We start from the raw sequence: 27,721 nt of genomic DNA on the forward strand, positions 1-27,721 counted from the left end.
CAACTAAAACAATCTGACACTGAAACTCCAATTTACCTTTGTTGCGTCGTTAGGAGAGGAACTGGCTGCATTCTCATCCACAGCCTGAGATGCCACCATGTTGGATTTCTAAGGAAGAAGCGTGAATAATGAATGGCAGTCTTTGGGTCTAGCCAAGATGAATACAGTCCTCCTAATGTCTGGACCTGTCCAGTTGAGTAATACACAGGACCCGTGTGTGTGGGCGCACTTGTAGGTAGAACTCAGTTGTTTATACTTCCTGTTTCAAATCTCAGTCCTCCTAATGCGTGCATCTTACTTGGTCAAGATAACCAAGGACCCACATACCTCAATACTGCCTAATAACTAGCACCTCAGTCTACAACTAAAACAATCTGACACTGAAACTCCAATTTACCTTTGTTGCGTCGTTAGGAGAGGAACTGGCTGCATTCTCATCCACAGCCTGAGATGGCACCATGTTGGATTTCTAAGGAAGAAGCGTGAATAATGAATGGCAGTCTTTGGGTCTAGCCAAGATGAATACAGTCCTCCTAATGTCTGGACCTGTCCAGTTGAGTAATACACAGGACCCGTGTGTGTATGCACAATTGCCAGAGTAACTCTCATTGATCTGAATTCATTTCTAAACTCAGTCCTCCTAATGTCTGGACCTGTCCAGTTGAGTAATACACAGGACCCGTGTGTGTGGGCGCACTTGTAGGTAGAACTCAGTTGTTTATACTTCCTGTTTCAAATCTCAGTCCTCCTAATGCGTGCATCTTACTTGGTCAAGATAACCAAGGACCCACATACCTCAATACTGCCTAATAACTAGCACCTCAGTCTACAACTAAAACAATCTGACACTGAAACTCCAATTTACCTTTGTTGCGTCGTTAGGAGAGGAACTGGCTGCATTCTCATCCACAGCCTGAGATGGCACCATGTTGGATTTCTAAGGAAGAAGCATGAATAATGAATGGCAGTCTTTGGGTCTAGCCAAGATGAATACAGTCCTCCTAATGTCTGGACCTGTCCAGTTGAGTAATACACAGGACCCGTGTGTGTATGCACAATTGCCAGAGTAACTCTCATTGATCTGAATTCATTTCTAAACTCAGTCCTCCTAATGTCTGGACCTGTCCAGTTGAGTAATACACAGGACCCGTGTGTGTGGGCGCACTTGTAGGTAGAACTCAGTTGTTTATACTTCCTGTTTCAAATCTCAGTCCTCCTAATGCGTGCATCTTACTTGGTCAAGATAACCAAGGACCCACATACCTCAATACTGCCTAATAACTAGCACCTCAGTCTACAACTAAAACAATCTGACACTGAAACTCCAATTTACCTTTGTTGCGTCGTTAGGAGAGGAACTGGCTGCATTCTCATCCACAGCCTGAGATGGCACCATGTTGGATTTCTAAGGAAGAAGCGTGAATAATGAATGGCAGTCTTTGGGTCTAGCCAAGATGAATACAGTCCTCCTAATGTCTGGACCTGTCCAGTTGAGTAATACACAGGACCCGTGTGTGTATGCACAATTGCCAGAGTAACTCTCATTGATCTGAATTAATTTCTAAACTCAGTCCTCCTAATGTCTGGACCTGTCCAGTTGAGTAATACACAGGACCCGTGTGTGTGGGCGCACTTGTAGGTAGAACTCAGTTGTTTATACTTCCTGTTTCAAATCTCAGTCCTCCTAATGCGTGCATCTTACTTGGTCAAGATAACCAAGGACCCACATACCTCAATACTGCCTAATAACTAGCACCTCAGTCTACAACTAAAACAATCTGACACTGAAACTCCAATTTACCTTTGTTGTGTCGTTAGGAGAGGAACTGGCTGCATTCTCATCCACAGCCTGAGATGGCACCATGTTGGATTTCTAAGGAAGAAGCATGAATAATGAATGGCAGTCTTTGGGTCTAGCCAAGATGAATACAGTCCTCCTAATGTCTGGACCTGTCCAGTTGAGTAATACACAGGACCCGTGTGTGTATGCACAATTGCCAGAGTAACTCTCATTGATCTGAATTCATTTCGAAACTCGGTCCTCCTAATGTCTGGACCTGTCCAGTTGAGTAATACACAGGACCCGTGTGTGTGGGCACACTTGTAGGTAGAACTCAGTTGTTTATACTTCCTGTTTCAAATCTCAGTCCTCCTAATGCGTGCATCTTACTTGGTCAAGATAACCAAGGACCCACATACCTCAATACTGCCTAATAACTAGCACCTCAGTCTACAACTAAAACAATCTGACACTGAAACTCCAATTTACCTTTGTTGCGTCATTAGGAGAGGAACTGGCTGCATTCTCATCCACAGCCTGAGATGGCACCATGTTGGATTTCTAAGGAAGAAGCATGAATAATGAATGGCAGTCTTTGGGTCTAGCCAAGATGAATACAGTCCTCCTAATGTCTGGACCTGTCCAGTTGAGTAATACACAGACCCGTGTGTGTATGCACAATTGCCAGAGTAACTCTCATTGATCTGAATTCATTTCTAAACTCAGTCCTCCTAATGTCTGGACCTGTCCAGTTGAGTAATACACAGGACCCGTGTGTGTGGGCGCACTTGTAGGTAGAACTCAGTTGTTTATACTTCCTGTTTCAAATCTCAGTCCTCCTAATGCGTGCATCTTACTTGGTCAAGATAACCAAGGACCCACATACCTCAATACTGCCTAATAACTAGCACCTCAGTCTACAACTAAAACAATCTGACACTGAAACTCCAATTTACCTTTGTTGCGTCGTTAGGAGAGGAACTGGCTGCATTCTCATCCACAGCCTGAGATGCCACCATGTTGGATTTCTAAGGAAGAAGCGTGAATAATGAATGGCAGTCTTTGGGTCTAGCCAAGATGAATACAGTCCTCCTAATGTCTGGACCTGTCCAGTTGAGTAATACACAGGACCCGTGTGTGTGGGCGCACTTGTAGGTAGAACTCAGTTGTTTATACTTCCTGTTTCAAATCTCAGTCCTCCTAATGCGTGCATCTTACTTGGTCAAGATAACCAAGGACCCACATACCTCAATACTGCCTAATAACTAGCACCTCAGTCTACAACTAAAACAATCTGACACTGAAACTCCAATTTACCTTTGTTGTGTCGTTAGGAGAGGAACTGGCTGCATTCTCATCCACAGCCTGAGATGGCACCATGTTGGATTTCTAAGGAAGAAGCATGAATAATGAATGGCAGTCTTTGGGTCTAGCCAAGATGAATACAGTCCTCCTAATGTCTGGACCTGTCCAGTTGAGTAATACACAGGACCCGTGTGTGTATGCACAATTGCCAGAGTAACTCTCATTGATCTGAATTCATTTCGAAACTCGGTCCTCCTAATGTCTGGACCTGTCCAGTTGAGTAATACACAGGACCCGTGTGTGTGGGCACACTTGTAGGTAGAACTCAGTTGTTTATACTTCCTGTTTCAAATCTCAGTCCTCCTAATGCGTGCATCTTACTTGGTCAAGATAACCAAGGACCCACATACCTCAATACTGCCTAATAACTAGCACCTCAGTCTACAACTAAAACAATCTGACACTGAAACTCCAATTTACCTTTGTTGCGTCGTTAGGAGAGGAACTGGCTGCATTCTCATCCACAGCCTGAGATGCCACCATGTTGGATTTCTAAGGAAGAAGCATGAATAATGAATGGCAGTCTTTGGGTCTAGCCAAGATGAATACAGTCCTCCTAATGTCTGGACCTGTCCAGTTGAGTATTACACAGGACCCGTGTGTGTATGCATACTTTTCAGTATAGCCTTTATTCATTTAATACTATTTATACTTATACTGTACTATTTACATTATACCTTGCTTCTCCATGGCCAGTTGGAATCACCATAGTTATAGGTGATTTCTTCTCCTGGACCAATATCTTTGATTGCAAACAAACAGAGATGGGGCCTTCCATCCACTCTGGTAACTGTCATTTTACTGTTTGGATTCACATTATCGTCATTTACAAGTCTGCCAAGTGAGCCGTCCTCTCTGGTAGCATCAACACTAAAACAAAAAGTATACAATAACAATTACACTCTGTAAAGAAAGTCATTAAGTATATTAGGTTGTAGAACGTCTGAATAACATTTTAATATTCAATTCAAAATATTATTTGAATATTATAATTTGTAAACCTCATGTATTTTATCCTTTATCAAAGCAGTTACATACCATAACTGTTTTCCATTGAACTTGAAATCAAATATGAAAACCTTGAGTGCATCATGGTAAAGTTTCATTCGGTTTTCTTGTTCCTCTTTAGTTATGATTTGTCCTCTGTACTCAAAAAGAAAATCTCCCTTTTGAAATGACCGACAGCTGAACACACCGCGACCTAAAGACACACATCAAAAACAAATTGGGCAATAAACTATAAACCATTTAATTAAAATCCTTCTTGTTTTTAAATATGTTTTTTATTTGATTATATTGTATTATTTATTTTGGAACATGTAACATGTTCATAATTCCTTGGGGAAAGACAAGGAAAAAATAGAAATATAATAATAATAATAATAATAATAAAACAAGTATAATTATATTCGTGATTATTAATTTTCTCATGCATGGTATGCTACAAAAAAACTACAAAAAACATAAAAATTTCTATTTTGAGAAGCTGACTGCATTCTTTGGAATCAACTCACCTTTAAATGAATCAATATACCTCACATCAAATCCTGCCTTGTCTTCACCTAAGGAGCAGTAATACCTAGCATCTTGTATGGGATTTATTTTAGCTCTCCGTGGCCTTGTTGCCGCCATCCCCTGCACAGATCAGGTATTAATGACTTTAGAAATAACACATTATACTACAAAATGTATGTAGACATAGAAATAAACAGATCGAAAAATCTATTTATGTTGGGGAGAGCTCCCCTAAAGGTTCCAAATATCTGTGTTCCTCCTATCTTGTATCACTGTGTGTCAGAGGCTGCATGCCCTACCTGTGGAAGTTCTGTTTCGTATATTTTATTTGGTCTAAGGTTACTGCAAATCTTAATGAGTTAATTTTCATATCCACATTTCCTTAACCTTTTATATTTCTTAAAGTTATAAATTAAAATAATGATTTAGTATGGTTGAACAATAAGCATATTTGTCCTACAGTTTTTGTTTCATTTGTAAAATATTTTCTGAAAACAGATCTCACTAGTTTTAAAACCACAAGTTTTGTGATGCTAAAACCAAAATTAATCAAACCAACAGCAACAGAATGTCAAACTTTTGCTACTAGCATGCTGGCTAGCTAAACTGTCAAAAATTAGATGCTTTGGTGTATCCGAACGTAATATAATAACCTATATTACTTTGCTTTATTGGATGAATATATTTATATAAACATCATGTGTAAGGGAATTTGTATGGTTCTCACCTGATCTTCCACGAAAGCAGTAAGATAAAAGCTGTCTCATTAAATCCTCATGTCGTGCACCTGAACTCTTTAGTGTCCTCTTCTTCTTCTTCTGCTCTTTAAATGTTCATGGTGGTTGGCAACCAGCGTAGATGTACATTAGCGCCCCCATAGTGCTGAGGAGTGGATATCATTGGCCAAGAACAGTGGATTAACACTGGGATTCTTGCAAATAGAATGCTATGATGTAATAGAGTTAAATTGCTCTAGTGCATTCTGACATAACTCACTTGGAATATGTAGACTTAATAATACTGTATAAAATGTAATTTTTCCAAAAGACTGATATTTATGCTTCTAAATTTTTAAAGAATGAAACAAAAGTAGTAAATGGGGATGATGAGTTTTAGTAACAACTTCAAAGTTATTTGGCTAAAAGAGTTTTAAAATTCAAATAATTAACTTGGACCAAAAAGGCATATTATTGCTACAATGAGATTGGTGAATAAAAATAGATTAGACCACAGATATTTAAGTATTGCAGCAATACAATTAATTTTCATGACCTTAAGTGTTTTTGTGATGCTTTCTTTTTCTTTTTAAATAGTAAAAACTCATGACATAATTAGGACAAAGTTTATAATGAAATAGAAAAATCTTTATTATTGTGGCTGGTCTGGGATGCTGCTGCAGGTGAGATGGACTCACCTGCATTGTATCTACAATCTGTTACAGCAACCGTATAATTATTGTAATTGTTGGACAGCGCGAGGGAACGACCGGCTCAGGTGAGCCACAGGCTGGTGCGCTAGCGGGATGGGGGTGCCGCTGGAAGCGTGGGCGGTCCCTGGAACCACCTCGTCACCAGCGCCGCTAGATCTACAGGCGAACGCCCAGGTAGTCACTTCCCCGTGGCTGGGCTGGGGCGCTGATGCTCCAGGCCTATTCCCTCGCTTGCTCATGGAGGGGAGGGGGGAGGTGGCTCCTCGGTCTTAGTCGGGGGAAGAGGGTATGTGGCGGGGCGTGTTCTGCGATGCCGCTGCATGTGAGATGGACCCACCTGCACGGCATCTATAATCACACCACGCTGGCTTAAAACTTGTGCTCTGCTTGTGGTGTTGTTTGTGGTGATGTGTACGGCAGACACAAACATACCTTCCCACCCTCATACACACAACCACAAACACTCGGCCCTCACCCAACGTGGACACAGACATAAATGGACACTGTACACACAATCACACTCCCCAAACATTCTCTACATCCCAGGTCCAGGTATTCTTGCCCCGGAGGGGGAACTCATACCCAGACCCAGATGTTGCCCTCCTCCCTGAGGTGGAAATCAAGCACACCGTCCCCGGCTCCGCAGTGGCAGGGGGCCGCTGCAACCCAGGCCTCGATCAGATGGCCAATTCCACCTTCAGGCCCCCCCGCCCTGACGGCTGGCAGAGAGTGGGGCTCTGTGAAGACCCCATGCCTCCCTCCGCTCGCTCATATGTAGTGTTGCTGCGTGCTGTTCTAAAGTGCATTTAAAACACGGGAGGAGATGTCATCTGTTCTTTTGATATTCATCAGAACCCTGGCTGCAGCATTTTGGATCAGCTGAAGACTTTTAGTTGCATTATGTGGACTTCCTGATAGTTAAGAGTTATAGTAATGCAGCCTTGAAGTAACAAAGGCATCAACTAGTTTTTCAGCATCACTCCTGGATGGGATGTTTCTAATTTTAGCAATATTACGGAGGTGGAAGGAGGAGACCCTAGAAACCTCTTTCATGTCAGATCTAAATGACATGTCTTTGTCAAAAAATAACACAGAGGTTCTTTGCTTTATTACTGGAGGCTAATTTAATGCCATCCAGATGAAGGGACTGACCAAGTAATTTGTTTTTCTGAGCTTCTGGTCCAAAGACAACTTCTGTCTTGTCGGAATTCAAAAGGAGGAAGTTTGAAGACATCCAGGTTTTTATGTCTTCCAAGCATGCCCGTAATCTTTATAACTGATTAGGTTCATCAGGATTTAGGTGTGCATAGCTATGGAAATTTATCCCATGCTGTCTAATGATTTTACCAATAGGGAACATATATATAGTAAAAAGGATCAGTCCAAGTCCTGTTTCAGTGCTATGATGAGCTCTAAAGCCAGATTGAAACTCTTCAAACAGGTCGTTATTGTTTAAGTGCTAACACACCTGATTGGCAACTATTACCTCAAGAATTTTAGATATGAAGGGAAGATTAGATATAGGTCTATAGTTCATTAAGTTGTCTTGATTAAAAGAGGGTTTCTTAAATAGAGGTTTAATTACAGCAACCTTAAAATCCTATGGTACGTATCCATTTTCTAAAAATAAATTCATTATATCCAAAACTGGAGCAACAATTAAAGGAAATACCGCTTTAAATAGTTTGGTTCGGGATTAGGTCTAACATGCAGGTATGTATGTAGACCATGTCTACATACCTAAATGTCATAGTTCAGCTGTGTGCAGGCAGGAACGAGGAAAAGGACCCAAAATGCAGACTCTCGGAAGACTGGAGTGAAACTCAAAAACGGCAGCTTTATTGCTGGTTGGAAAATAAGAGACAATACAAAACTAATCCACGGGGAGACACACAGCACAGGATTAGTGCCGTTTACGACGCGACAGGGAGCACAGAAAATACAGGGCTAAAATACACAGGGCATAACGAGGGGAATGAGAGGCAGGAGGTGAACACTGGTGGGAGACATCAGGGCTAACGAGACCAAGGAAGCAAAACTGAAAACACTGACATGAGACAAAGGCTGTATCCCAATTCAGGGTCTGCAGCCTTAAAGTACGCAGCCTCAACGATCCTCAAAGGCTGCGTACTCAAAGACCGCTAAGGCCGGAAGTAAGAGGCTTGTGAAATGGGACGGTCTAGCCTCCATCGCGCTGCCCAGGTTGCCTAGCAACCATAACACCAATCGCTGGAAACGTTTCATACAGTTTTGTTTGACAGAAATGAAAGAGAACATATTTTGTTTGTGTGTTTGTTTCTACACGAGCTTTGTGTGATTTAATAAGTATCTGAGGCTGAGACCACAGGACTGTAAAACATGATTGTTGGCCTTCATATTTGTACTGCAGTCATTTAAGATTAGCTAGTAAATAACAATTAGCTAATGTTGTTCATGAGACTAAAGTCAGTGTAAATATGATATGGCCAATATTATAGTTATTATATTAATCATCATAAGCCATTACAGCAGTGAGTTTGAACTCTCAAATCAAATCACTTCTACAGCACATGTGAGTGAAATTCATGTGAGTGAACTCTGTGTCAAATATAGTCATGTAAGGTTTGGTTCCAGTTACGACCCGATTGCTTCAGCCCATAAAGTGATTTCTTTAGTCTATACACCAGTTTATTAGTCTCACTTGATTCTGTCTCAAAACCTTCTGGTTGTTGTATATATATTTCTTCATTTATTGGTGCGTGTAGATAGGCGGTTTTTACATCCATCTGGTGAACCAACATATCATCCTGAACCACTTTCTGCATCAAAACTCTCACACTCGATAAATTAGCAGTCGGTGAAAAAGTCTCCTCATAATCAACTCCTTTTGTTTGACTAAAACCTTTAGCCACAAATCGAGCTTTATATCTGTCTGATCCGTCTGAGTTCTTTTTAACGGCATAAACCCATTTACCCCCCACTGCTTTCTTACCCTCTGGTAAAGTGGTTAAAGTAAATGTGTCATTCTCCTTAAGGGATTGAATTTCTTCATTCATCGCTTTTTCCCATTCTTTTGACTCACTTGACACAATAGCTTCACTAAATGATGTGGGTATTTCACACAACAATCTGTAGCAATAATCAACACTAGTTTGCATCTGTTCATTTTCACACTCTTTCACATCCGTGATATAATCACTCAAATAATCAGGTCTCTTTCTGATTCTGGATGGATAACGTGTAGCTCCAGCATCTACTTTATCCTCAGTTTTAACCTCGGACTCAGTTTGACTGCTTTCACTACCATCTGGAATGTCCTCATCCTTCGTCTGTTTGGGTTCACCATCTTTTCTGGATTCATAAACCTCATCTTCATACATCTGATCACTCTGTGTTTGTTGATCCATTGTCGCGGGATTTAGTATTTTTATCAATCTGTGCTTTTCAACCTTCCCGGTTTTTGGGAAATAGATCAAATATGCTGGACTATTTTTGTCATATCCCAAGAAAACACCTTTGTCGCATCTTGGATCCAGCTTTCCCCTATTTTGTTTATAAGCATAGCACAATGATCCGAATTTTTTCATTCTAGAAAGATCAGGTCTTTTTCCAGTTAACATCTTATACGCTGTCTGACCTGTGCGTTTGTTAAAACATCGGTTCCTAATCACTCCCGCGGTTTGTACTTCATATGGCCATAAAGACTTTGGCAATTCGCTCTCAACTAACATGCATCTCGCCATGTCAAAAAGTGTACGCCAGTTCCTCTCTGCTGTTCGGTTTTGATGAGGCGAATATGGCGCCGAAGTTTCCTGCCTAATGCCGTGTCTACTTAATAAATCTCTGAACTGACTGCTTGTAAATTCAGTTCCATTATCAGAACGAATGCACTTGATTTTCCCATATGACGCCACATCTGCAATAAATCTTTCAGTTGCTTGAGTTGTATCACTTTTGTGTTTCAGATTATATACAAATGTTGCACCTGAATAATCATCAACAAACGACAAAACAAACTTAAACCCTTCTTTAGAGTTTGGCGTAATCGGACCAGCCAAATCCGTATGTACCAACTCTAATGCTGCCCTGGCCTTTTCATCCGGTTCTCGGTTCCTAGTTTGAATAAACTTCCCTTGTATACAGGCTTCACATTGCATATTTTTGTTGATTTTACCCTTAATTTCCATTCCATCAACGACATTTTGCAGATTTTGAACATCCTCATAATTACAGTGTCCTAGGATTTCATGCCACGTTTGCATATCAAAACATCCATTACATTTATCTTCAAACTCTTGCACAGTGTTTATAAAGAACAGTCTCTCGTGTTCATATATAGGGAATTTTGTTCCATCAACATGTTTAAGAAAACTGTCCCCGTGTTTGAAAACCACAGTGGCTCCGTTACTAGTAGCTGCTTTTACTGACAAAATGTCCTGTGGGAACGATGGAATGTAGAGTGCTTGTTTCAATGTTACCTTGTGGCTGCGTCCTTTACTGTCGATCATACTTATCTCAGCATCTCCTCGCCGCTTTGCAGCTCCTCTGCTCCGCCTTCCGTCAGCCAACTCTACACAATGAGCCTCGGGTTGAAATGTGTCATCAAAAGTCTTAAAACTCTCGATCTTCGTGAAGATATGTGACGTCGCTCCCGTATCCACCAATAGCTGGTTATTCAGCATCTCTTGGCTGCCGTCCGGGACCCTCTGGGGTTTGGAGCCCGTCTTGAACGCGTAGTCCTTCTCCACGACCCCTCTCGCTTCATCCCGTCTTAGCTTCCTTCTACAGGTCGCATCTTTGTGTGTACTACTCCGGCAAAAACTGCACCATACTCTAGATCGGCACGTTCTTGCAGTGTGTCCCTTTAGTCGAAAATTTAAAACACACAATCTCATTATTCTTTGATCTTCGGTCATCTGCTCGCCATGAAGTAGAATCCTGGTCTGATTGCACTTTTGTCCTCATTACGTTGTCATTAGTTATAGCCACACGCATTCGCTCGGTTTCTTCATAACTTCTGAGTTTTACTTTAAAATCTGAAAATGTGATTTTTGCTTCACTCTGTGTAACGTGCACAATCAGGGGTTTAAACGTCTCTGGTAGACCTTTCATTATCATTGCGATCAGAAGTCCATCAGTTAGTGACTCACCCGCAATTTTTAACGCTGTGATAATTGCTTCTGCTCGGATAATATAGTCCGTCACACTTTCATTCTTTTCATTTGTGAGAGAAGTGAGTTCGGTGTACAGACTTATGATCCTTGGCTTGCCCACTCCTGCATAATGACCTCTCAAAATTTTTAGGGCCTTCCGTCCGTCATCAACTGCATCTCTCATAACTAACGATAAACTTTTGTCATCCAGAAATTGTATCAACTCTGCATATGCTTCTGCATTTTTGTCATCATCTTCACCATCAGCTTCTTCATCACCCTCAGCCTTTAAGATGACATCTTTCAAACCTTGTAGTCTGAGATGACCAAGGAACTTCGTTTCCCATATCTCATATTTCCTTTCATCTCCATCAAATTGCAAACGGGAATATCGACTGCCCGACTCTGCCGTGCGTCTGCTCATGATGCACAAAAATGCTTACTCACTCAATCGTGCCAAACTTTTAACACCTGCCGGTAACTTGCGCAGCGGAAGCATGCTGGGCCCATAACCTGTTAGCAGAGCTGCTCTGGGCCACGTCATGGCATAATATTTTTGAGGGAGAATAAAAAGTCAACACACATATCTTATTTCTGATGGAGGACTCTGCCACTACACTTCTCCAGTCCATTCACAGTAGTCGTTGCATGGTGAGACATGGATAGGAAGTGGGCGGAGCCTTTTACCGTCATTTTATTGTGACACAAAGTACAAACACCTGTGGACACACAATCCAACAGAAACGTTTCCAGCGGTGAGTATCATGGTTGCTAGGCAACCTGAGCAGTGCGACGGAGCCTAGACCGTCCCATTTCACAAGCCTCTCACTTCCGACCTTAGCGGTCTTTGAGTACGCGGCCCTTGTGGACTGCTAAGGCTGCGTATTTTAAGGCTGCAGACCCTGAATTGGGATACAGCCACAGAGACAGAACACCAAACCATGATAACCGAAACATGGGAAAATAATAATCAAAACTGTACACTAAGAAAGCAGAACAACAAAGCATGGAGCAGCAAAAAACCAAAACACAGACAGCAATAAATACAAAACACACAGTGAAGGGAAAGGGTGAACACAAGACCCAGGGAACACAGATAAACGTGAAGGCAAGAGGACCTAAAACAGTGAATAAAAAATAACCACAAACTCAAAATGCTGGGTCGAGAGACCCAGGACCATGACACCTAAATGCATTGAGTTGCCACTATGTGATTGCCCAATTAGTGAGTAGTTAACGAGCAGTTCGAGGTGTACCCAATAAAGGTCACTCTTTTTTACATTTGTTTTAGAATTGCAATATCCTCTTTACACAGGGCCAGGAAAGCATTTCCCCTTGAAAAATAAGATAATAGAAAACAACCTATATTTGTATTCACTCAGGTTCTCTTCATCTAATCTGATAACAGATAAATGAGAGAACAAACCAAAAAATAAATAACTTATCAGTCAAATACTTTTTCATACCACTTTGTAAGTACGTAACTGTATTTACTTAGTATAACTGTGAATAATTACACAAAACCTTAGTGTTTCATATAAAAGCAAAGCTTCATATGTCTTCTTTCCAACAAGGTAAAGCAGGCTTTTATTACAATTAAGTTCAACATACAGTGGTTCATTTGGTGTGGTCATTTTGGAACATTTACCAGTTATCTAACCCACATGTGAATTGGAAGGACTGTGTAAGAATTGGCGGGACAACTACACACAAGCCTCATTATTATTCACACATGTGTGAATATTCATGAGGTCCTGCTATTACACACGCTACCACCAGGGACACTCTTGGTGATACACAGATTTAACACAAAATCAAGTTTATATGTATTAAACCGACATCTTGATTTTTTTGTTTTTTTAGGGTTAGTGGACCAATAGAAACCACTCTACGTTGTTAGATTTCAGTCAAAATTAGCAGGACACCGCCTCTGTCCTGTTAATTCAAAATGTCCTTCTAGTGTGGTGTGTATTCAGACGAAATGTCCAGCTAATACATGTTTACCAACGCACACACACACACACACACACACACACACCCATCCTGCACATCCTGCACAGGACTACTGCTTTTAACTGTCTTCTGGGCAGGTAAAGAGTCTAAAATATCTCATTTTAATATAGTTTATCTTTAACCTTTTTCAGCATTTTTGATATATTTCACAAAATCCATTCTTGTGTAATTGACAGGTGTTGATGGTCAGACTCTGACAGAATCTGAACCAGTCATTAAAAGGCCTGGAGAATCCCACACACTGACATGTACAGCCTCTGGATTCACATTCAGAGACTACTATATGGCTTGGGTCAGACAGGCTCATGGAAAAGGACTGGAGTGGGTTGCTTATATCAGTAGTGGTGGTGGTAGCAAACACTACTCTCAGTCAGTCAGAGGCCGGTTCACCATCTCCAGAGACAACAGCAAACAGCAGCTGTATCTGCAGATGAACAGTCTGAAGACTGAAGATTCTGCTGTTTATTATTCTACTTGAGACTCACAGTGATGCAAAAGGGAGAAATGCTACACAAAAACCCAGCACATTAAACTAAGTCAAAATTAGATTATCAGTGACAGAAATTAAATTTAACTGATGAACAAACACAGAGAAAAAAAAACTGTTGTTGGGAAAGGGCTAATGATTGTTTTCATTTGTATTTGGGCAAACCAGAGTCTGGTTTGTTTGAAATATGTTTTTCAGAAATTGAAAAACAAGAAAAAAACAAATAATAAACAAAAACACTATATTTCTCTTTATGGTATCAGTGTCTTTGCTTCTCCATGTGGCAGGAAAATCCATGTTTCTCTTATAATCATGTCTACATTCAAACTGGGCTAATTACAGACTGAAATAAAGACTCATATGAAACCATCAATTACATCAGAAGAGGAGAAGCTTCCATCTGAAGCTGTTGCTGCTGGCTGCAGGACACTGTAAACGCTTTTATGGCATTTACACCAACCATGTATTTTTTCACAGGTGCAGAGTTTGAAGAGGTGAGACAGCCAGCCTCTCTGACTGTGCAGACAGGTCAACCTCTGAGTACTCGACATCAAACATGTTTTCTATGATGATTAGTAAGAGGAAAAATATTCTGGGATCATAAATCATTAATTCTACTCGAGTAATTCTCTCATTACTTGCAAATGCTAATTTTGTTTCCAAAATGGAGTTTGCATGTTCTCCCCGTGTTTGCGTGGGTTCCCTCCGGGTACTCCGGCTTCCTCCCACCGTCCAAAGACATGCAGCTTGTGGGGATAGGTTAATTGATTAATCCAAATTGTCACTAGGTGTGAATGTGCGAGTGAATGTGAGTGTGAATGGTTGTCTGTCCCTATGTGTTAGCCCTGCGACAGACTGGCGACCTGTCCAGGGTGTACCCCGCCTTTCGCCCTATGACAGCTGGGATAGGCTCCAGCGCCCCCCGCGACCCTGAAAAGGATAAGCGGAAGCGAATGGATGGATGGATGGATGTTTCTAGACATATGATAATGCATGCAATACCATAGCTGAACTTCTAGCAGTGAAAGAGCCAGAGGCAGCTTGTATAACATGCTGATATAATAGCACAGGGCTATTGTTTCATGTTATAATCACATTTATTTTTAAAATCGTACAAAACGCTGTAACAGAAATGAGCACTCTTTTCTGATACAAATCTTCAGTCTGTGGAGTGGAGTGCCGAGTGGTCCTTTGTATTGTGTGGAGAGCAAGAGGGCGCATCTTCAGACTCAGAGTGATGAACATAGTGATGTTTCTGCTGCCACTCTCTATTTAAAAAAAGACCTGTGGTAATAATGTAATTTTAAAGACCTCAGACTAATAATATGTCACATGCTAAAGATAGTGATCTGTGCTGGAGGTCAAATTCCAAATCAATCTGAATGTAATACCTGAAGATGTTCTATGTTTTGTTTTATAAGTCACAATAACAGAAAGCACCAGAGTTGAATTATACAAAAAAGCATCAGCAACTAACCACCACACATGCCAAGAGAAACTTGAACCACATTTTTATATTCTATATCTCACATTTCGTCGAAAGTTTTGTTTGAAATTTTCTGTCACACCAATCACAGCTGAAAATAGACTACTGTATTAATATGGTGTTATTTTTGTGCCAGTATTCTGAGCACACATAAAAAATTTTTGAGCGCATGTAAAAAAAAAAGCATTTTAAGGAGAAAATTATTTTGAGCAAAGAAAAGCTTAATTTGAGCCAACAAAATTCATTGCTGCGTGCATAAAATGTATTTCAGTGTTTGTTATTATCCATATACACACACTAACAGCCCGTCTCGCTCAGTTTTTGCATTTGCTCTTTCTCAGATCTCTGTGGACATGCTCGCAGTGTGTTGCTTCCGCTCTCAACATATCTGCTCCCTGCTTGCTCAACTCTTTCTTTACACCATTATATTTGTGTCACAAAACCAACCAATCACAGACTTGGATGCAAAAATTCAGATTGGCTGTTCTGGTCTCCAATCAGCTCGCTAGCTACTGTAGCTAAACCCAGCCAAATATCCCAGAATGCATTTCGTCCAAAACTCAAACGTGGCAATGGCCGAGGAAAGCGGCTAAAAGGTTTAAAATATTAGACATCACATATTTAGAAAAGTGCTCTGATGTTTACGGAGATGCCTGTTACCCACCAGTTGACCGGGTGGTCAAGGCTCACTAGAGCTGGCAGGAGCATTGGACTCCCATCACATCGTTTTCAAACCACCCGCGGTCTTTTGCTACTCAGGTTAAACATTATATATAAGTCACTTGGATAACTTCTAAATGTTAATGTTTGGTTTATTTCAGTGTTTGATTTGTTCCTGAGTAAATCGGCTTGGCTGAGATTAAAGTTAAGCTTCATAACTGGACCGTTTTATTTACAGTTTTTCTCGATTGCTTAAACACTATAACCAGGCTTTTAAACTAAAATTTCAAAACCGTAACGCTATTTTTCAAAAAGCTCACCCATTTCCCTGAACTATAAACACTATTCCCTGCTTTGACACATGAGTCAAATTTGGTGAACTGTTACTGCAAAACTCTACACACAAATCCCTACATTTTTCAGTGCTTACACCATGTAGTCATTTAGAAAGCACTAGCATTCAATAATGTTAACTTAAGTCAGCATAGCTTGAGCTCAATTAGCACACAATTAACCAGGTGGAAACACTAGGAGTCAAAATTTATCACACACCAATCAGAACCTTCGAATGTGTGACAGTTACAGTAATGAGTGCTTCTATTTTTGTAGGACACAGAGACGACCACCTGGTGGAGGCAGGTTAAGGCTTTTGTCGGAGGGGCAAGAGAGGGAACTTGTAAACATGGTAATTGCAAATAATGTAATCCGCCTGCAAGAGATTCAAAGGAGAGTGATTGAGGATGATCATCTTTTTCGAGGCATAAATGCCATCAGCCTCTCCACAATTGACCGCATCCTCCGAAAGAATCAATTCCGGATGAAACAGGCATACCGAGTCCCTTTCGAACGAAACTCTGACAGAGTGAAAAACCAACGTGTGGAATATGTTCAGGTATGAGTTTGGATATTGTATAAAGTATTGTGTACCATCACAGCATGGCAGTTTATGCTGCCATTTCAGCACTCTTGAACTGTGGTTCAGGGTACCGATTGACTCTACTGTGTTATGTGTTTTGCAGAGAATCTTTGAGATTGAAGGACGGCCTGTTCCCCATGAAATAATCTTTGTGGATGAGGCAGGTTTTAACCTGACCAAAAGAAGGAAAAGGGGGAGGAACATAATTGGCCATCGGGCTATTGTAAATGTCCCTGATCAGCGTGGGGGGAATGTCACTATGTGCACAGCCATCAGCCAACGAGGGGTACTCCACCGCCATGCCGTACTAGGACCCTATAACACTATGCTTCTCCTTGCTTTTCTTGATGGTTTAAGACAACATATGTTCCAGCTGGACTACAGGGAACCAGCACAGCCAGAGCAGCCTCACTACGTTGTTGTGTGGGATAACGTCAGCTTCCATCGCGCTGCTCTGGTTCGTGACTGGTTTACCAATAACCCAAGGTTTTCTAATATCTTTCTGCCTGCATACTCTCCCTTTCTAAACCCGATAGAGGAGTTATTTTCGGCATGGCGGTGGAAAGTGTATGACCGAGAACCTTATGTCCGTGTTCACCTCCTTCAGGCCATGGAAGAAGCCTGCCTAGACATATCAGTAGATGCATGCCAGGGGTGGATCAGGCATGCAAGAGGATTTTACCCCCGCTGCCTGGCTGGGGCCAGTATAGCCTGTGATGTGGATGAGATTCTCTGGCCTGACCCAGACCAAAGACAAGATGCTGAGGTGGAATAATGTTTTTTGGTGTGTGTTGTACTGTATAGTACATGAATAAAAATGTGCCACTGTACATACATTGGTTGCGTCTTTTGTGTTTATCATGTGAAAAGGTTTTTGAAGGGGAGAACCATAAGCAACCTAATTGTTTTGGAACTATTGTTTTGAATTAATTGTACCAGTGTGCAAAACTCTGTTGTAGTGTGTGTGTTTTTGAGGGCTTGTGTTTGATGTCTGAGGGCAAAGTTTGGTTTTTCAGCAAGAGTGAATAGTTTTGAGTGTAGAGCTTCATTTTGACCTGGAAATAGGATGTTTGGGAAATTGAGTGAGATGTTATGGATTTGTGTTTACTGTTGTGAGAATATGAGGCATAGTTTCAAGAAATGTGTTTTAGCAATCGAGAAAAACTGTAATAGATATATTAAGCTTGTGTTTCTGTCATGTAGTGATTGTGCTTAACTGTATGAAGCTTATTAGACATTATGAAACAGATGATACGTAAAAGTGAATTTTGCCAAATTGCTTTAGATACTTTTTGAAATTATCTTTAAAAAAAAAATCGACATCATGTGTAATTTCCATTGCAAATATTAATCACAGTTAAATTAAGAGGGAATGACAGTAAAAACTCCAGAATGGAGATGTCATTCTCGCGTTCTCGGGAATTTCGGACTCCCATGTGAACTTACAAAGTTTTTTTAGCGAGAACGCGAGTACGGACTCGCTTACTTGAGAATTTAGAAACAGACCCATTTTCGGTTAGTATGATTAATTATTTTATTTTAAAATATGTAATTTTTTAAGACCATTGTTGGTTTTAATCTAGCTTAAACCAAACCACTCCACTGGATTTAGCTACATTTTGGACAGTGCTCCCAGAATGCAGAAGCTAGCGAGCTGATTGGAGACCAAAACAGCCAATCAGAATTTTTGCATCCAAGTCTGTGATTAGTTGGTTTTGTGGCACAAATATAACAGTGTACAGAAAGAGTTGAGCACGCAGGGAGCAGAGATGTTGAGAGCGGGAGCAACACACTGTGAGGAGGTCCACAGAGATCTGAAAAAGAGCAAATGCAAAAACTGAGTGAGAGGGGCTGTTTTTGTGTGTGTATATGGATAATAACAAACACTGAAATACATTTTATGCACGCAGCAATGAATCTTGCAGGCTCAAATTAAGCTTTTCTTCGCTCAAAATAATTTTATCCTCAAAATGAAACACTTGTACTTGAAAATCTTTTTTTTTACGTGCGCTCAAATTTTTTTTACGTGCGCTCAGAATACTGGCAAAAAAATAACGCCATATATAAAACAAAATGAGGCAACACTGTGCAAATTAATGCATATTTAAATGCAGTTTCCCCCCTCCCTGTCAGGAGGAGTCATGCAAAACCTAGATGTTTCCCCCTTCTACTTATCTGACCAACAAAGAACAGTGGACACAGATCAACATGATGGAGTATTTGAAAGGACTACTAATTTTATTTATCTGCTGGGCAGGTGAAAACGTCCTAACATAACACATGCTGGTCTTATTTTCCATCAACCTATTTATGTTATTTATGTTCTTTTAAAAAAAAATTCTCTTGACAGGTGTGACAGGTGGTCAGACTCTGACACAATCTGAACCGGTGGTTAAAAGGCCTGGAGAATCCCACACACTGACATGTACAGCCTCTGGATTCTCATTCAGTGGCTACTGGATGGGCTGGGTCAGACAGGCTCCTGGAAAAGGACTGGAGTGGGTTGCTACTCTTGATAGTGGCAGTGGTAGCAGCAAATACTACTCTCAGTCAGTCAGAGGCCGGTTTACCATCTCCAGAGACAACAGCAGACAGCAGCTGTATCTCCAGATGAACAGTCTGAAGACTGAAGATTCTGCTGTTTATTATTGTGCTCGAGAGTCACAGTAACTGAAGGTAGTTAAGCAGCTGTACAAAAACCAAAAAAACCTTCACAATTGTAATAAAGCAGGAATATTCAACTACAAGCTAAAAAGGTCCAGTGAGACATTTTGTTGATACAAAGGTCCCTAATGATCATAAGTATTTAGTGTGATATATAAATAACACACCTGAGTGTCAAATGAAATTAAATCAGTACAATTAAAAAAAAAAACTTCTGACAAGAAATTTGACAAATAATTCAAAACCTCAAGCACCATAGAACTGAACATATATGTATCACTGCTGAAAATTCCCACCATTGAAAGGTGAAACTTGTGCATGTTCAAATGAAGTGCTTAACTTCAGGGAAGCTTCATGCGAGAAGCTTCTTCATTTCTAACTGAAGAACTGAAGAAGCTTCATGGATGAGAGGTGAAACGTCTTCAAGAAACTTAAAGAAGTCCAGACGCTTTTCTTTCCAAGCTCTTTAGACTACAAAGACCTGGATGACTGAGAACCTTCAAGGACATGTTACATATTGATACTTCTTAACCAGGCAACAGTGTACACGTGACTTTCATCAAGCAGGGTGCAGTTTTCCCCTTTCTTCCTGTGAGATACATGCAAAACTTGTTTTTAGCTTTTTTCTCTTCTTTTTTAATTGTTCCTTTTTCTAGGGTGGGATGACCGTACACTACACATCTTTAAAGATGCAAAAAAAAAAAAAATAGAATTATGTAAATAAATTAGAATTTATTTTGGATCTTGAAACACATACAGGAATGAACGCCATGTAAAAATTTCAATAAAAAATTTTACCATCAAGGAGAAGAAAAGTTTTCTCACTGATTAAATTCATTGCTTAAACTAAACCTCACAGAGAGCCTTAATTTAATAAAGATCGCATTTAAAGATGGCATTGGATTTCTGCCTTTAAATACCTAATTTAATAATGTATTTATATATTTACTGGTTATTGTATTTTATCATGAGCTTTTATATTAATTTATATATTTACATAACACAATAAATATTAGGTTTTGCTTCCTGTGAGGAGGAGTTAAGACTAAACCCAAATGTCTTTCACCTATATATATATATATATATCAGTACAGAAAGTTTGACAGACAGCAGCTGGCACACAGTTTACCAGTATGGGCTACAAGACAGTAGTACTGATTTTGACGATCTGCTTTGCAGGTGAAATAGATTCTATTATTATGCTGATTTTAGATCTGAATCCAGCACATTTAATCAGGTTTTTTTAAATTCTCTTTATAGGTGTTGATGGTCAAACCCTGACTGAATCTGAACCAGCAGTTAAAAGGCCTGGACAATCCCACAGACTGACCTGTACAGGCTCTGGATTCACATTCAGCAGCTACGCTATGAACTGGGTCAGACAGGCTCCAGGAAAAGGACTGGAGTGGATCGCTTTTATACACACACGCAGTTCTGAAATCTATTACTCCCAGTCAGTCCAGGGTAGATTCACCATCTCCAGAGATGACTCCAGCAGTAAACTCTATCTACAGATGAACAATCTGAAGACTGAGGACACAGCAGTTTATTACTGTGCCCGAGACAACACAGTGAGAGAAAATAATAGGAGAGTCATACATAAACTTCCTCTTTTACAGCAACGGGGAACAGAAGAGAAAAGATTACTTAAGCTTTAGAAATAATGTTGTTTATCACGAAATTATCTTTGTACTTTGTATTATGTGGTTTAAAATATCTACATATTGCAAATATTATAATATCTCAAAATGATTAATTGATTTAATTAAAAAAAATTCATTCATTGCCTATCGTCAAAAGATCATGCTTTATTAAAGAAAGAAGATCAATCAGTACATTTTGTTTTTTAAAGACTTTTAACTCTTTAATGCTATGAGTGCTGACTCAGCTATAAAAACTTTATCACTGACGTCATGCCAACACATCAGTTTGAACATAAACCATGTTTCCTGTACCTCTGTTACTGTTTTGGGGGGCCTGGATTTGAGTCTGTCTGGCCACAGTTGTTCTTTTTTAGTAAATTTTGATATCTTGCAACAAACAATTTTCTTGTTTTTAACAATGTGAAGTGTGAACATCTGACACAGTTATCCTCTGTCTCTGTGTATCCGACCATCACTTGTCAGCTCTCTTATTCTGTTAGTAACTATCACACAGCCTGGATCAGACAGCCTGCAGGGAAAAGGACTGGAGTTTTTTCAAAGTGCATGTTTTGGATCCATGACATACTACAAAGAATAATTAAAGAACAAGTTCAGTTTGGACTTACAGTCTTCCAGCAACACAGTGACTCTAAATGGACAAAATATACACCTGAGCATGCTGCTGTGTATTATTGTGCCAGACACTGACAGTAACACAAATCATCAGCAGGCCTGAACAAAACCCCTCAAAGTCTGAACACTCGGAACATGAAGCCACCAGAGGAGGCGCCCTAAGACCACTAATGACTTCAGGACCAGACCAAGTCTCTTTAATTACTGTTTAAAGCATTCTTGATGTGGAATCATATAAAACAGATAAATGATTCTATTCATAATAGAAGACATACATTGTTTTGTAACTTGTTCATTTATTGACAGTCTGTGAGTTGTTAGTGTCCAAGGATTGTTTTTTTTTTCATAATAATTTATATTAATTTGGCATATTGAGGAAAATATCTGTGACTGAAATATATGAGCATTTTGAACAAAATGATTTGAAAATACTGGCAGTTTAGTTTGCCTTTAATCACTCTAACAAGATTAATAGAACATGCATTCTAATAATGGATTTCAAAAATTTTGTTGTTGTTTTTTTAATTCAGAGGGTTCATCTTTTTGAATGCATTAAACTCTTTTATTTAAAACTTTTAAATCAACAGTAATTGATATTTTACTAAATAGCCTTATCATCATTAACCTCCTTATTATTCTTAACAAAATTCATTGTAATATATTAATAAAAGCAAAATGTATTTTAGGACTATGGGATTTTCATGTTAAGGTCTGCAAAATAAACAAATCAACTTAACTTAGCAAGCGCGTCATGTGCTGGATTAATTCTATGCAAATTCTGTGGCCTTTCCTTTAACACAGCTATAAAAATTTGACAGCAAACCGTCAGTTTGCTTCACAGCAGATCAGTTACAACATAAAACATGTTTTCTGTGGCTCTGCTGCTGCTTTTGGCTGCTGGATCCTGTAAGTCTCTGTAGACTTTTCAGTGGTTAATTCTTTTGTGGTACAAATTTCTTATAAAACATGTTTATTTTTCTTTTAACAGGTGTGCAATGTGAACAGCTGACACAACCAGCTTATGTGACTAAGCAGCCAGGCCAGCGTCTGTCCATCACCTGTCAGGTCTCTTATTCTGTGGGCGGCTACTACACAGCCTGGATCAGACAGCCTGCAGGGAAAGGACTGGAGTGGATTGGTAGCAAATATACTGGAGCTTCATACTACAAAGATTCACTGAAGAGCAAGTTTAGTATAGACTTAGACTCTTCCAGCAACACAGTTACTCTAAATGGACAGAATATGCAGCCTGAAGACACTGCTGTGTATTACTGTGCCAGAGACCCACAGTAACACAAACCATCAGCAGACCTGAACAAAAACCCCACAATGCCTGAGCAGCAGGTTTGAGAGACAGTATACAAAAACATGTTTCTTTAATTGAACCATTTACATCATCCATCCATCTCTACTTTTCTTCCCTCCTAAAGACGACGGTAAAAATGTATGAAATGAGATGAAAGGAAAGGATGAAACGTATGTAAATATGTTAATAATTATAATATAATAATATAATAATAAACTGTTTCTGAGTGCTAGAGTCTTTTAGAGCAGTGATTTGTTTTTCAAATGTTGACTAGAAATTGAAGTGTTAATGTTACAGTAATAAATACTGTATATAAATGATAGTATTAATACATTTTAATAAATACTCAGTTTATCAGCAGATACAGCTGTTCACATTGTGATTCTGTGACTCTGCAGCCAGGTCAACTTTCTTTCAACTCTCTCAGCAGTTATTGGACAGCTTGTGTCAGAAAGCCTGCAGGGGAAGTATTAGCATTGTTTGAAATAAGATAAACCCAAGATTCAAACTACAGTAAGAGTCACTAAAGAATAAATTAATATTAACTTGGAGACTTCCAGCAAAAGAGGGCAAAAGGCCATGAGAGCCATACACACAGATCTGTGTATCATAGTTTGTTTGTTTTTTTGTTTAAAAAAGATCAAATTATGAATCAGACAGCCTGTTGGCTGATTGGCTGCTCAAACTGAAAATAATAACTGAAATAATTTTCTGCCTCACAGCGAGGGCAAATCATAATGAGAATCCATGTAATCTACACTGTTTGTCACATACACTGGATTTTGTGAAATTTTGTCACAAAATTTGTCCCAATTTTTTATGGGACAGTAGTGACAGGTTTGCGGAGAACTTCTTGTATTCTCACCATATTTGCCCAGTTTTCTGCAGAGACTGGCGCTGGCTGGTTTTTGAAGGTTCAAAAGGGAAATCTAGAAGCAGTTTAATAGTGAAATACCATGAGAGTGATCATATATGGTGTGCAAAACCCCCCAATGTAATTTAGAGATCAGAGTGTTCCTTGAAACAGGCAGAGTTGAAATAGCATGGCAAAATGGTGGAGTGGTTTGGACTGTTGCCTTGTATATGGTGCCGTGTATGCACTAATGATGATATAACATCCTTAAACAATGACGTTTTGTTAAAACACAAAGTTAAGAATCATCATCCAATATTCAACCCTTTAAGAGGAGGAGTCTATGCAAAACTGATATCTTTAGTCGGTTTATATATTCTGCAGTCAGGTCTTAAAAAAAACCTCTGACACAAAGCAAACTTAGACAATTTTAACAATGACCACCTTTGTTTGTTTGGCTATTTTCTTCATTCTGTTTTTCAGATTGACTGGTAAGTACTTCAAATTATTTAAATAAAATAACCTGGCAAAGAAAAAGTGACTACATTAATGGACTGTTAACATTTCTATAGGTACTGAAGGTCAAACACTGACTGAGTCTGAAGCAGTGATTAAAAGGCCTGGGGACTCCCACAGACTGACATGTACATACTCAGATTTCAGTGTTCATGAAGACAATGTTTGGATCAGACAGGCTCCTGGAAATGGACTGGAGTGGATTGCTTACATCAGTGGTGGTGGTAGCTATATCCACTATTCTAAGTCAGTCAAAGGCCGGTTTACCATCTCCCGAGACAACAGCAGGCAGCAGGTGTATCTGCAGATGAACAGTTTGAATAATGAAGACTCTGCTGTGTATTATTGTGCTCGACACTCACAGTGACACAGGAGGGAAAACACACTGTACAAAAACCCCTAAAACACCCATGTCAAGTGGAATCCTTGCTTTATAGCCTCTTCCTATTCATGACTCAAAGCAAACTTCCCAACAGTCTATTATGAAGCCTTGATATCACGCTGTCAGTTGCATCAGAACAGAAGCTTTCATGAGAAAATGAAAAGCAGCATTGCATTAAAAAAAATATTATTTACATAAATTGAGAAAAGCAAAGATCCTGGGGCCCACCTTTGTATAGAGGGAGCAAGAAAGACGGAAAAGACTAAATTTGTGCTCAGGTATTTGCAACACTGTGACTTTGAGTTACGTTCAAAGTAACATGAGACCAAATGTTCATCAAGTTGTGAGCTGTTACAGGCTAAACAGACTAAAATACATTCCTAACGTTTAATTAAGAGTATTTTGTTTTAATTCTTATTAAATAAGATAAAACAAAGGTCAAATTTGAGCGCATTTGAGTCAATTCATACATAAGTGCATTAATGGTACTTCATACACTGAAGTTGCATTAAGTGCATAAAGTACATTTTAGTTTATCTATTTAATTTTTTTGCTTATTGTCACACATAGTTTCAGCTTCTCTGCAGTTTTGTTTTTTTATCGCCACATCTTTGACTTTGCACAGCTGCAATAACTGAAAACATTGAGTGTCTTTTTAGTCTCACTGAGAAAAAGGGAACCTAGCAGTTGCTTGCATTTGGTGAACAAAGGTCTTTAAGTGTTATAAACAAGAACATACCAAAGTTTCAAATACACTGTGTTTATGTTTACTTTTGTGATTACTTTGTTTAGGTAGTAAAGGTAATCATAATTCTAGGAAACAAGCACTTCCAGTAAACACACATCATAATAAAAGGAGGATCAGCAATTTAAAAATATGGTAAACACACTGGAGAACTTTAGAAATCCACAGTTTTTTACTAATTAACGGCAACTCTTCCCGTCAAGTAGTGGATAAAAGAAGATGTCTTTGGGTACTTTAGGTGCTCCCTCATTTCCCAAGTTGTCACCACAGTGGATGATGGGGAGGAGTCCATGCAAAATGGACATCTTTAAAATCATTACTGTATATGTTGCAGAGCAAAGGCGAGGGACTCAATCTGATAGACAAACTGTAAAGTGGAAGTTAACTGACTTTTACAATGATCAAATCTGTTTATTTAATTGTTTCTCTCTTTGTGTTTTCTATCTTGTCTGGTAAGGATATAAAAAGCTGTTGGATATGAAGACATATGTATACAAATGATTGTGCTAATGAGCTGTTTCTGTAGGTACTGAGGGTCAAACACTGACAGAGTCTGAACCAGTGGTTAAAAGGCCTGGAGACTCCCACAGACTGACCTGTACATATTCAGGCTTCAATTATAATATTGATGGTGTTTGGGTCAGACAAGCTGCTGGAAAAGGACTGGAATGGATCGCTTATATCAGCAGGAGCAGTGCCATCTTCTACTCTCAGTCATTCAGAGGCCGGTTTACCATCTCCAGAGACAACAGCAGAAAGCAGGTGTATCTGCAGATGAACAGCTTGACAACTGAGGATTCTGCTGTTTACTACTGTGCAGAACAGCCACAGTGACACGAGAGGCAGAAACACTATACAATAACTTAACTTGCCAGGTGTACTTTTGCATCTTTTCTGTGATTTAAAATGTTCACTTTTTTATTCAACTGCAAATTTTCTTACCAATAATATCACAAGTCTTGACTCTTAACACCACACCGAGTATTAAAACAATTAGGTAATAAAAAAGAAACTAAAAAAGCTTAGCAGTTACTTTTCATATCAGTCTTCAGAAAGCTTCTTATTGATTTCAAATATAAAAATAGAAAAAGTGCTCCCATATGAAGGCGTAGTGGTCAGCACTGTTGCCTCATAGCAAGAAAGTCCTAGTTTCAAATCCATCATCTTGCTTGCACGTTCTCTCCGTATCCATGTGGGTACTTCAGCTTCCTCGCTTCAAGTCACCTTTGACATCAGCCATGTTCTCTGTATGATCCATCTGCTGGCAGTTGGACTCTGTGAGGAGCTGCATATGAATAATAAATATAGAAAAAATGCTAAATATTGAGATGAATGACGCATAACCCACAGTGATGCAAAACACACACTAAACTGCACAAATACCCAGCAATCATAAAAATGAATCATGGCTCTTCATTCTTAAATTCCCATGAACATGGTAATATTATTACTATTATTATGTTATTACTTTTTTCCAATCTCTGAATGTTTTTATTGTTAATATATATAGTCTTAGTGTGAGTCAAACATCTCTTCAACTCGAAAAGCCTGCTTATAATATGTCCCTTTAAATAAACTCACACTGGCAATATTCTGCATAGCACTGATGTATTTATTGCCAATATTATCTGGTGTAGGTTATAGAGGGAGTGTTGGACTGAACATCTTCATGTTCATTATATATCTGTGCTGCTATATTAATAAAACTTTTCAACACATTTGTTCACATGGAAAAATGAAGGGCAATGTGTCAGGACTATTTCAGCTGTTTGTGCATGAATGAAATGGATCCCACAGTGCATCCTGTTTAAAATATTGCTAAGCTGCCCCAAGTGCCTTGTACGAGCTTTATTTCCTACTAAAATATTACAGCGAACAGGCAAAGCAATACTAAACCCAAACAGTAAAAAGTGCAATTTTTGCAGATCTGCAACCTCTGAAAGAATTAATATATTTCCTGTGAAAATGCAGGAAATAATGTCTTTCTGCAAAGCTTTCACCATGTTTGTATAAGGCTGGAAGACATCATAACAATAATGTGCTGAAAAAAAAATAAGGACAGGATGTACCTACTCATATTTCTGTTGCTATATTTAAGAATCTTATGGTCCTGAAATGAATCAAGTGCCTTTTGAAATAATAGATAATTAGTTACATTGTGCAATTGACCTCAATACTTGAAATGTGCAATTCACT

The 27,721-nt window shown here is 39.3% G+C and overlaps 1 long non-coding RNA gene and 1 gene segment (V, D, J or C); both read left to right on the forward strand.

Annotated features, from left to right (window-relative positions):
• LOC146671418 (uncharacterized) overlaps positions 1–13,429 on the forward strand; it is a 56,059-nt gene extending 42,630 nt beyond the window's left edge. The window contains exon 3 of the long non-coding RNA XR_014911457.1: positions 13,411–13,429. This is a non-coding gene — a long non-coding RNA (uncharacterized LOC146671418). The remainder of the gene's footprint in view (positions 1–13,410) is intronic.
• Positions 13,430–22,586: 9,157 nt separating this feature from the next.
• LOC146671421 (immunoglobulin heavy variable 4-38-2-like) lies at positions 22,587–23,016 on the forward strand. The segment is given in 2 exon segments: positions 22,587–22,629; positions 22,712–23,016. Coding segments are annotated over 2 exon segments (348 nt in total).
• The last annotated feature ends 4,705 nt before the right edge of the window (positions 23,017–27,721 follow it).

This window comes from Rhamphochromis longiceps, linkage group LG4 (assembly GCF_057381845.1).
Source record: "Rhamphochromis longiceps isolate RC_006_pf linkage group LG4, R_longiceps_female_GT1.1, whole genome shotgun sequence".
Taxonomy (NCBI): Eukaryota; Metazoa; Chordata; class Actinopteri; order Cichliformes; family Cichlidae; genus Rhamphochromis; species Rhamphochromis longiceps.